This window comes from Buceros rhinoceros, unplaced genomic scaffold (assembly GCF_000710305.1).
Source record: "Buceros rhinoceros silvestris isolate BGI_N320 unplaced genomic scaffold, ASM71030v1 scaffold1377, whole genome shotgun sequence".
Classification (NCBI taxonomy): Eukaryota; Metazoa; Chordata; class Aves; order Bucerotiformes; family Bucerotidae; genus Buceros; species Buceros rhinoceros.
In genome coordinates this window covers 16,238-28,235 of record NW_010420221.1, presented here as the reverse complement: position 1 = coordinate 28,235, position 11,998 = coordinate 16,238, and the positions used below count along the sequence as shown (strand labels likewise).

Here is an 11,998-nt window from a genome sequence, read left to right as displayed (position 1 = left end):
CTCATGTCGGGCCAGACCATGGCGCAGCTGCTGGCAGCCAGTCCCCAGGAGGTTTCTGCCCCTGCCTCTGGAGTTTTCTCACCTCCCTCAGTTCAGCATCGACTTTGGTCACAACAAGTGGGATATCGGCTCTTATTATCCCATTTCCTACTGCAATTTAAAAATATTTCTAGAATTTCAGTGAAAATCTTAGTGCAATCCAGTATATTCTCTGGGGAAAAGACACTAAAACACATTACTTGAAGGTGTCGCTCCCTTTGTGCAGCAGCCACAGCAAGGTGGAGGAGATGCACACCTAACACCAAGTACCAAGCCTACTGTTTTTCTAACCAGCAAAGCAGATGACTGCTGCAAAGAAGCCCTAGAGGATAAATCAAAGTACAAATAGCAGCTTATGACTGCCATAACAATTAACTTGTTCCTAGACGAGCAATCTGAATTTATTGTCTCCATTATGTTACGAGTGTATCCCACATAGGTGTGTACCTTTAATATTAATGTACACGGGTCTCATGGGATCAGATATGCTCGAGAACTTCCCGACAGCTGAAAAAAAAAAAAGGTCGTCGATTTTGGGGAGGTCTCCTTCCACCGCGTGTCAGGGCCACCCGTTTGAGGGCTTGATGAGTCTGGGCTGCCCAAGAGGCTCTGGCAGCTGCACAACACGGCAGGCCTGTCCTGGCTTACACAAATGGCCACTGCAGTTTGCAGAGCTGCAGTGGAGATGGACTCTATCACCCCACCTCTGGATGTAACATGCTCCACACTGACACATCTGCGGTTTTACGCCTGCAACAGGAAGGACTGGAAAGACCTTGCTCGATTTGTAGGAAAAAAACTAAATCAGCCTCTGGAAAATGATGGACACAAACTAGGACACAATCTCTTCTATTGTACACATCAGGAATATCTTGTGGTCACATATCCAACTGTCACGGGTTAAAAACTACATGGCTGTTAACCAAAAGGGTTTCGCGATGACACAGGTTCGGAGGGAAGGTAAACCCACCAAACCCGACACGAGCTTAGCAGCTCATCATGGCTTGAATTCAAAGCTTTGTTCAGGCAAAGGAAAAACAGACACAGGGTTAACTAAAAGGGGGGTGTAAACAGAGGCGTTTTAATAGTGAGTGCAATTAAAACCCATAAATCAATCATTTAAAGTTAAACAGGACTGGAAAAGAGAGATAGAGGGAGAGATTGATGAATAAATAAATAGGCATATACAAGTATAATACATCTCCCATCTCGACCCACATCTCCCGCTTACAAACAAAGAACCCACCACGCAGTCACACCACCGGGGGGGCAGGGGGGAGGAAAGGAGTGTTTGTCCGTCACCTCACGAAGTCTTAAGTCCAAGAAAACCTCTCCTGGGGCAAACCTCCATGCAGTAACGTAGTCCTTCTTCCTCCAGGGTAGCTGGGAGGAGACTTGAGTCTACCAGGGGCAGAACTCTGAGGCTTCTGGCTCTCCCCATCCGTGGGGTGGGATATGGACCGGGCCTTCAGGGAATGCCTGTGGGTTCCCCGCATCTGTGGAAGCTCTGCGCTGAGCATCTGGAACCAGTTCGCGTTCCCCTTTTGCCATCAGTATCTGTCCCCGCCGTGCAGGATCTGGAAGCTTACAGCTGGTTTCTTCCCTTGCCAGGTTGAACTCAGTCCAAAGCCACCCCTGCCGGTAATCGGCAAAGCAGAAAGGTCTACCTGCTTCGCAAAAGAAGCCTTTTCACTGCTCCAGGGGCACTGAGGTAACTGCCCATGTTCTTTTCTCTCTCCGATGAAAAGTTTTCTCAGTCCCGGGGTGAAAAGTCAAAAAGTACGATGGCTCGCCTGGGGGAGTGTCTCAAACTCCCCTTTTTATGCGCTTATTCGCAGAGGTGTGTCTGAATATCTCCACTCCCAGTCAGGGAGGGAAGAGAGCTGACACTTCTCTTACCAAAAGTCACCAGAAAACTTTCCCATGTTCTGGGGGGAAGAAGGAGCAGAAGAACAAAAGCTCATGCCCCTGCCGGCGCCATTTTCAACCCGTCACACCAACACATCTTATCATCTACTGTTTGGGACTCACTTTTTGCTCTGGTTTTATAAAGCATGATTTTGAATCAGAAAAAAAAAATCTGTTTTATGGTTATTTGTGGTTTTAGCTTGTTAAAGATGAATGCAGAATACATCTGTTCTTCATAGCAATAAATGGAGCCTTTTTTTACCAAGCGTATCCCAAACACAGTGCTCCTTGCCTCTTCCTATATTCAGCCAGTCCAAAGCCAACAACAGGATCACAGACAGAGGGTACAATTCACAAAGACGTTTTACGCAGAGACACTCCCTTGCAAGGCTAAAAAGCTTAACCTTTTAGTTTTTACTATTTCAGGGCAGAACGATCCAACCTTCCTGGCTGTCCCCACACGCCCTGCCACTTAAGAAGTCATCTTTGGTTTGTGAAAACAAACAAACAAAAATTACAGGCCCTCTGCACTGTGAAATCTCCAGGTTGCACTGGTGCCAGCAGAAGTGAAGGAAACCAGCACGTTCAGCTGCAGAGGTACAGCACGGTGGTAACGTTCAGCTTTCCAGTGTCAGTTGGCTGCTTGGGCAGTGAACGCTGCAGAAAGCCAGGTAATGGAGATGCAGGGGATAACGGGTCTAGCCAAGGGATCCGAAGCCACTGTTCTGCTGAAGAGTCAGGAGGCACAACTGCTTCAGAGACAGCGTCAAATGCACGCCGGCTGGAGAGGAAGCTGTGTTGAGGCTCTAAAGATCTCACAGTCTACATGGACAACCACACAGCTGCAGCACAGTCAGAGGGGGCAACATCAGCAAGAGCAGAGAAGTCATAACTGTAAACGAACCACAGCCAAGATAAGGCATGAGGCTTCCTGTTCCGATCCGCTGTTGTCATTCACGTGTGCATGTCTCCCCCTGATTTTGTTTCACATTGCTACTTGGCCCTGCTGTGGAGCTGTGGAGTTGGTGAAAAAGATCTCAAGAAGCATCAGACCTTGCACTACTAGAGGCTGTGCAATGCCCTGGACTTGAACCCCAGGTGAGCAACACACCTGTAAAAAATGGTTCTTGACAATTTTAACCACTGTGTCACTTACAGATACCACATTGCCTGAGAAGCCACCATACAGCTGAGAGCACTGGTAGGGGCTGGGGAGGTACCACAGGCTGAAAAACTTGTCCGCAGCACCTGGTCAAATGTTGGGGTAGAAAATGCAGCCCTGCAAGGCAATGGAGGGAACACACCTGCCAGCCACAACCACTTCAGCAGGGATCAGCAGACGACCTTCCCCCAGTGCTCCACGGGGCGTTAGTTTGGAAAAACAGTCTGTGTACTGCCCTAATGGTCTGCTTCTGCTGCCAGGTCCCAGCCCAAGGCTGGCATGTAGCTTGTCCTGAAAACTACATCTCTAACGAGGCACTCCAAATCATCAACCACTTCCAAAAAACCTCGGCAGGAAGTCTTTAGCTAACAGAAGCTCGAAGCAACTTCCTATCTCAGCAGCAGTCTTGCTGGCTGAAGCATGAGGTTGTGCACAACTGTTAGGAGAGAGACTCAGAGCCAGACTGTGTCTGTCTGTCCATCCAGAGCGGAGGCCATTGGAAACACAGCAGTCACAAGCACAATCAAGATGACTAATATCTCCTGAGCCCTGTCTTCTAGGACAATTTACGCAGAGCAATAAACCTTACCAGAAGCATGATCTGCAATTTTTATAGAGCAACAAATATTAACAAAAGCACTATTTTTTAGATTTTCTCTTTTTCTGTGTGGAAATTCTGTCCAGATGGATAGTCTAGGAGGACTACCAGGGTTTGTTTGTGATTCCTGAGATGCAGCCACCACAGAGCTACTGAAGAGCAGCCAAACTGTTTCCAATCCAGTGACGGACATGCCAACAGCACCTGCTTGGTGCTTACAGTAAGGCAGAGGATCCAAGGAAGCTACAAGCACACATACACAGGCACTGTACGTGTACAGTCAGTACTACACACAGCAACTCTGACATGCCCTGGCAGCAGCACACAGCTCCCTGGAAAATTGCAACTAGCAACACGGCAGCACAGACCATCACCCATCTAACACAGGCACCTTTCCACGCATCATCTCCTTCAGCACCAAAGTCTTTACCACCTCTCTGGAAACCCATTCCCTAGTGTATGGGTAGTGCTGGGGCCAACAACTCCTGCTCAGCAGTCACCTAGGTGACTCTGACGGGTTTTACTTTGCCATTCATATAGCTTTTGATTTCTCTAAGCCAAAATGAAATGCAAAATTTTCTAACCAATGAATTTTATGTTAATTTTGAGCCCTTGGTTTTGTGCACCATTCGCCAGCTTGTACCTCAGCAAAAGGGCTCTCAACTTCATACAAACAGGCGTCACTGAATTCCTTCACCCAGTTTTGTACGATAAGAGATGGGGACTGTATCCCTGGAAAAAGTAAAAACCCACCCTCAAAGTACAAAGGCAGAAGCTGCTACTCAGTGAGAACACACCAATTTTCTACACAAAGCCCAGGCTCTCCAGAGCAGAAAAAGCAGCTGCTCTGGGCAATGGTCATGGCAATGCTGCTCAGAGGCCGTTGCTTCTTCCAGTCACACCTCTGCAGAAGAGCTGCACTATCAGTGAGGCGGGGGGTGCAGGAGCAGAAGAAAATGAAACACAGCAGTATCTGATTAAGCACTGTTAAGTGTTACAGTTCAGTTTTAATGTAAAACAAGGCGGGTAAGTAAGGATGCACAGGCAACCCTGAACCTGGCATTTTTTTTAATCTGGGTTCCTAACACCACAGCCCTAACTTGGTCCTAGCCTTTTCCTTTCCCATTTCAGCACAGGCTTCACTCCTCTGTGCACCCTCCCCCAGCAGACCCCAAGCCTACAGAGCTACATGGGTAGGAACCTCTGTACAACGTTCAAGTAATGAACTACAGAAGTGAAGATGTTCTGCACTTGCACAACCCAAGGCAGCTTCTTGAAATCAATATAAAGATCTTCAGATCAGGCTGATCTATCACCTTAAAGGTGACACAAAATATCAAACTTATCCAAAGTTATTATTTTATTTCCAAACGCAAGAATAAATTGTCTTGGCTAATACCCTGACTGTAAAATTTACTGCCTCTCTTATGGTAAGTCAGCTAAGAGAAACGCCAAGCAGAAATGGTGATGAAATTAATAAAAAGGACACTGTTTTCATTTCTCTTACATTATTAGAAAACCAGCACAGGAACTTGTTCTCACTTCCTTTTACTAGAAGAGCCCACTATTTATTGCTGGTTTAGAGACAAGAACATTTTTTCTCCGTAACTGGATATAGAAAATATCAATTTCATAGCTCCATACACTTACATCTGCTTTTTTTCAATATTGCAGAATTCTCCGTATTTAAAATGTCATTCACGTTTGATAGTCCCTAAAGCTTGATTTTACATACTTTTAAGTAAGAACATTGCATAGAAAATGTACATATACACATAAGGCATATAGCTCCTCAGGTTCTACCTGACTGGAAAACTGTTCAGTAAAATCATTACACCACCAGAAATGAAACAGTTTATTTTTTTAATAGTAAATTAATTTATGTCAATAATTTTAGCAGAGCTTTGACATTCACTCTATCACAGCTTCATAAAAATAATGGCACTGTAGAAACTCTAAATTATTTTCACAATGTTTAAATAAAGTAAAAAATATTCAAACAAAGTTTAACCCAGAGAATAGCACCACTTTGGGGCAAAATCATTTTAAAAGAAGGGTTTGTGCTCTTTTTTTTCACTTCAAGGTAGATGATCTCTACTACATGTGAATGGTTTGCAGGAAAATGCTACTGCTGAATCCCCCACGTTGCCCAGAAGATTGACTTGGAAAAATTTTCAGAGTTCAGTGAAAGATCTCATTCAGTAACAGAGATTCCGTGGAGGTCAGGGGTAAAACTTCAGCTGGCTTTAGGATTTCAGGATGCTGTATAACATTGATGTCACTAAAAGCATATGCTACTGCGTTTTTGTAATAAGTAGTACAGATCTGAGAGCGTACTAGGCATTCTTTGACTTCAGTTAGATCACAGCATTTCTTCAGAAAATGTTCGACACTCCCTATAAAAGCATGGAGTGTTAAACCAAATAAAACCCCCCACAAAATGCAAAGATGAACGTTTACAACCATAATGAAGCCGTTTAATAACATGGATTAACCCAATTTTATTTCTGAGCCCTGCAAACAATGAACAGCCTTGTAAGATATAACTGCCACTGGATGACATAACCACAAAAAAGGATAACATACTTTGGACTGCCTGACAGGTTTGGAAGATCATCTTTTCTAACATAAACCTCTAGTCAACTCTCAGCAACAGTAAATCTAATAAACTCTGCTAAGACCTTTAACTCTTGATTTTGCTTGACTCTAAAATGAATTTTTTTCTTTTCCTTTGCTTGACTTCAAAATACACTTTTTTGAATTTTCTGTGCATTTCTTCAAAATACATTTTAAATTTTACAATCCCTGGGTATCTTTCAGGAATTTGAGTATGTAACACACGCTAACCAACATCCCCACCCCAAAGTGTTAGAGAAAAACATGCACCTTCAAGGGAACTTAAATAGCGCAGACATTCCAGCAACCAAGGTAAATAACCTGCTCTTGAAACAGTGCTGGAACGATGCGCAGATTTGAACATCTCTGTCAACTGCAACTTCTCTGAACTCTCTCAGTAATTCACGTAATAGGGCTAAGAGTATTTTTACCACAATCCACACTGAAGCGGTCGACTTCTCTGCAAAACCTGCCTCGTTAATTCACGTTAGCATTGAACGTGTCCATCTACAGTTAAAGCTGATGACGCTATCAGGCTATTATAAAAACATCCTCTATACAGCAGTTTGCACGCACAACACACATAGCTACTGACAGGGCAGGCTGCTGTGTCTGTGTAGGAAGGTATTGATAATGCTCCAGGAAAAGAAACCCGCGTGTTTCAAACAACCCTTACCTCGTCCTCTGCACGTCCAGCTGGCTCGTCCACCTCCTCCTCCTGTGTTTTCTGCTTTCCACAAGAAGAACTAAGCAGAGGGTTAATAAAAGGAGTTTTGCAAAATAAGGCATCTTGCTGGAAATCGGTGTCGGGGACTCTGCGCTCCACTCTACTACTCCTGTAGTACAAGTCCCCCCACGTTTAAACATTGAATCAACTCTGGTTCCAGCGTTGCGTGTTCGTCTGTGATCGGTGCTAGAAATGCTGCTTTCCCGACTGATGTTCGCGACAGGCTTTCAAGGGCTTCTCACTCAAAGCTTTTACCTCATCACCGCTTAATGATTGGCCATTACCCATGAAGTTTGCCTCACCAAACATTTCCACTGGGTCCTAAAGGATATTTACTAAAGCTATTATATAAAAACCTGCAGTTCTGCACGCCAGCTTTTTCCTCAATCCCCTAATCTCAGGACAGTGCTAGCCTCCTGCCAGACTGTAAAACCAGGCTGTCCCTTTTCATCAGGCTTTCCAGACTTTCTGTTCCTTTGCATAGCATCTTTTTCAACGGGAAACCGCCTGTGCTGTCTTCCAGACACGTACACCATTGTAAAATCTATGTATTTTGATGTTTTTATAGCAGTCAAGATGTTATTTTCTGATTTAGTCTGGCTCTACACTGTTCAAGATAAAAGATGAGCTATTTCCTCTGAAAATTATGACTTTGTTTACTGTTAACCTTTAAAGGAAAATGGAAACACAGTAACCCTCAAAGTATCTATATATGCAATCAACTCTTTACATAAACTGTCACCATTAATATTTATTTTTCAAATACGTGTTTGTACAATCAAGCACTTTAAATTTTATTTTTAAAATTGAAATAAAAATTACAAGCTCCAAAGCAGCTATTTGCTTAATCCCTAGAAACCAGGACTCATTCAAGGCTCATTTTCTCACAGCCCATTCAAAGGCGGATGCAGAATGCCTCTTTGCAGCAGACTGCGCCGCTTCACTGCTCGCCAGCGTGTGGCACAGGTAGGAGAGAAGAGCACACTCAGAGCCAAGCTTCCAGAGGAGCGAGCAGGTCAAAACCCAGCACGACGGCCTTTCAGGACAGTTCTCTGTACAAACTCTCTTCTGTGAGCCTAGGTTTGCAACACATGAGTAGAACAGGCAATCCAAGCAACATAGCAAACAGTAAACACAGTACTTTTATTACACAGGCTACATGATCTGGAGAAGGTTTTTTGTGTGTTTGGGGGTTTATTAATATTTCTAATGAAATAAATATACAAACATCAATTAATATATTGGCATCAAATTGTTCTGCAGCAGAATGTGGAAGTACCAAACTGGCTGAAAAAACTACATCTGTCTGATCTTCTCAAGAAAAAAAAATATTTTTTTTTAATCTTTGTTCCATTGTAACTGCAAAGAACATTATCAACAACCCACAGAAAGTGCTAAAAAAAACCTCAGTTTTGGGTTTGATTTTTTTAATTTCACATCCCCCTTAGACATACAATGGGCTTTCATTATTTTAGAAGTAGTTATAGCTATTTTACTGTTTCAAAGCACTAATACATACTATATTTAACAGAATTTAGGAAAGCTGTAGGTATTTTGGTAAATACTTGCTGAGAAACAGGATGAAAATCCGACTTTAGTCAGTGCTGTCAAGTTTGACAGCAACAAAATGAAAGTTGGCTCGATTTCCTTCTCTTTGAAATAAACATGCTAGAATACATTTAAATCTGAACAATAACACAAGGGGAAAATTATCTTTCTGCTTTCTTCTACTTCATGGCAATACTTCAACATTCAAAGACAAAACCTCTCAAAACCCCAGCAACTGTAGGTCTATTGCCTGTATATGTGATTTCACAGCATTCATGAACACTATCCATGTCTATTTTTTTAACAAACTAATAATGCAGAAAGTCTGCATAACCAATATTGCTTTTAGGTTTAAAAAATTGAAACAAAACCACACCAAACAAGAGGCCACGTGATATGTGAAACATAACCGAAGACTGTCTTGAAATTCTTTATTACTACCAAGGTTTTAATAAATATTTCTCTTAAGTATGTTCACATATGAGAGTTTAAGTATAATAAGGTTTACATTTTCTTTAGTAAATAAAAATCACATATGAAACAGTTTAACACACTATGTATATTTCTGATATAATTAAAAGAAAATAGATCTGGGTAAATAATTATATTACGTATTTATAACTATTGCAAGAATAGACATGATTACACAATCTTCAAATTTAAAAAACCCAAGATATACATTTGAGAATACTAGAAGAGGACATTCAAATCCTGCAAAAGATCATCCAATCTTTCTTTCAAAAAAATAAAAATAACGTAAGCAGGTTTTTGGCCCCTCTTTCCTCCCTACTCCTTTCCCCGTCACACACACAAAGCAGCATCACAACCAATTTGTATGTGTTCCCCCTCTAGAAAAGTGTCACGGTAAGTAAAAGTGGTTACAAAACTCTGTCTCCTCTAAATTAAAAGAGCTCACTGGACACAAACACATAGTAGTGTTTCATTTTATAATGCCTTCTCCAATGACAAATCTTATACTAACTTCAATGTGGTGGTTAATTGCATTTACTTTCCATAAAAGAAGGAGTCAACACTTCTTTAAAATGGTCTTTTTCTAGTTGAAGAATTACTTCAATTGTCTCCTCCCTCATGTGCCTTACTGTTACTATTCCCCAAGTATCTAGTCGGCACTCATTTAACACTTGTCGCTTAATGTCCAACTTCGCTTTTCTTACAAGTAATCTACCTGTAGATGCATTAACATTCATAAGGATTTAAGCGTAAATACAAAAAGTAATCTTTGTAAACAGTTCTTATGTCATACCCAACACAGAATGTTTAATGACGCATTCATGTCACTGCTGTTACAACAAACAACCTTATAACTCAAATATATACTCGTTAGCCAAATATATTCTACGAAATATAAGAGCTGCCAACGCGAAAGTCAGAAGGACAATCAGGACAGTAGATCCTGTGTGGTTCATGTTGACTCTTGGTTGCTGGACGCGATTAAAATCAGTTGAAGACGGAGCCCGCCTCTGACTCTGCTCCCGGGCACGGCGCTGCCGAGGACTCACGGACACGTTAGCGGACACAGACGCGGTGTGCTCTTGAATGGCTGCTACACTGCTCTGCGGAGTTTCAGACTAAAAAGGAAACACGGAGAGTTGAGATGCAAGGCAGAGCATAAGATTAGCCGAGAATGAAATTCAGTAGGCCTGAAGCGTACTCCTCAGGTAACCTGATACTTGGAAGCCTGATAATCCGTGTGACTCGTAATTACGAGATTGTTACAGCTGTCATTTTTATCCATATGCTACCTTGAGAAAAAGTCTACTTCAAGCTGCAAATTAGCAGTTCTAAGGACAAGAAAACTCTGAAGAAAGCCCATCAAACAATACTTGAATTCTAGATTGGTTCCAAATCAAGAGATTTCAAGTATCTTTGTGTAGGATTCACTTCACTCTTTGCAGTTCAAGAAGTCTTTCACAATTCCCTAAACAGTTAAGTCTCTGAGGATTTGTAATGGCACCTATATCGAGGGGGAAACAAGTTGGGGAGGGCGAAAAAGGAAGAAGTCCAGAGAACTGTAACTAAGCAAGCTGCCCTGCTTCCAGTGGGCAGCTGGGTCCAAAAGCCTGTTCCCACCACCACCACCGTCACTGGGAAAAAAAAGATCCTGAACACAAACACCCAGGTGATTTCAGCACCAATTATTGAGCATTGCACTTATGCAGGCACATACCCATTGCCCTCTACTGGTCAAATGTTGGTCTACAATTATATTTAGTAAAAAAAATAAACATTGGCAACTGATGTTCAGCTCAGGGGAGTATTATTCTAAAGAAAATAATCTTCCAGTTTGCAAGACTGAAACTATGGGTTCTATTACTCCACTAGCCTAATCATGCTTGCAATTCTAAAAGGGTCAAAGTTCCAGCATTTAAATATTCAAAACAGTGACACATCATCAGTTGTTGGAAAGAAACATTTTGACAAGGTTAAATTTTAAGTCCTTTAAAAAGTAGTTCTGACAAAAAGTTGCTGGTTTTTTTTTTTTAAGTCTTCTTATCACTTCTCAGAACAGCTTGCAGGTACTCCCACTGAAACTAACCTGGAGCTATTTTCTAGAGTTAACTTACTCCTTGCTGCCTTCTTCTAAAAAGATTATCATTATGGCAGGTAAGATTAGAATTCTGGACATTTTGTATTTGCCTCCAAGCAAAAGCCCTTTAATGAACACAACATCCATAACCTTAAGCACTGTTTTGGCCAGCTACTATATTCACAAAAGATATCCTTTCCACACAGCCACACATGGAATGTCCTCAACTCTGTGTCAGGCTTAATGATCCACAGGACAATAGGTAGCACTTGGTCCCGTGACTCTTGGGCCACATATTCTGCATGTGGGAGAACAACTCCAAATTTTTACCTAGTCAGTGATTTCACCTTCCTTCCCTGCCTCCTCGTCATTAGTACTTCCCACTGTTTATTATCAGCAAGGAAGTACTGATGTAATTACTCGCCACACTTGACAACTTGCCTGCATACACAGGTTTCTCGCCTAAGCGAGCAAGCAGCTTGGGAAACTTCAGAGAAAAATATTCTTAGAACACATATTTTATCATCAGATACAGCCAAGAACACGCAAGCAGCTTGCCATGATTTCCACTACACTGCAGAAGAAAGTCTTTCGGCTTCATACTGAACCCACTTGAAAGCTCCTCATGCCAAGGAAAATAAAGACTTTGGGAAGATAAGCCTTTGAAAATGAAGTTTCTCGGCTCATCTACACTCCCATCTTTCACAGAAGAGGATGGGGAGAAAAGTTAATTCAGGAAGAACACACTGCAAATTCATCAGGCAAAGTGCTATTCTTCTCAAAGTAGCTTTTAAAAAAGGCGGGGGGGGAGGGGAGGGGGGGGGGGAGTCTAGCAACGTTCCTGACCCGTCA

The 11,998-nt window shown here is 42.3% G+C and overlaps 2 protein-coding genes across 2 annotated transcripts in view; both read right to left on the bottom strand.

Moving 5' to 3' along the window:
• GABRR2 (gamma-aminobutyric acid (GABA) A receptor, rho 2) overlaps positions 1-7,115 on the bottom strand; it is a 38,478-nt gene extending 31,363 nt beyond the window's left edge. The window contains exon 1 of the mRNA XM_010139204.1: positions 7,000-7,115. Coding sequence (XP_010137506.1) covers positions 7,000-7,112 — 113 coding nt within the window. The 5' untranslated portion in view covers positions 7,113-7,115. The remainder of the gene's footprint in view (positions 1-6,999) is intronic.
• A 2,720-nt stretch (positions 7,116-9,835) lies between these two features.
• The window catches only part of UBE2J1 (ubiquitin-conjugating enzyme E2, J1), a 16,676-nt gene continuing 14,513 nt past the window's right edge, over positions 9,836-11,998 (bottom strand). The window contains exon 7 of the mRNA XM_010139203.1: positions 9,836-10,187. Coding sequence (XP_010137505.1) covers positions 9,918-10,187 — 270 coding nt within the window. The 3' untranslated portion in view covers positions 9,836-9,917. The remainder of the gene's footprint in view (positions 10,188-11,998) is intronic.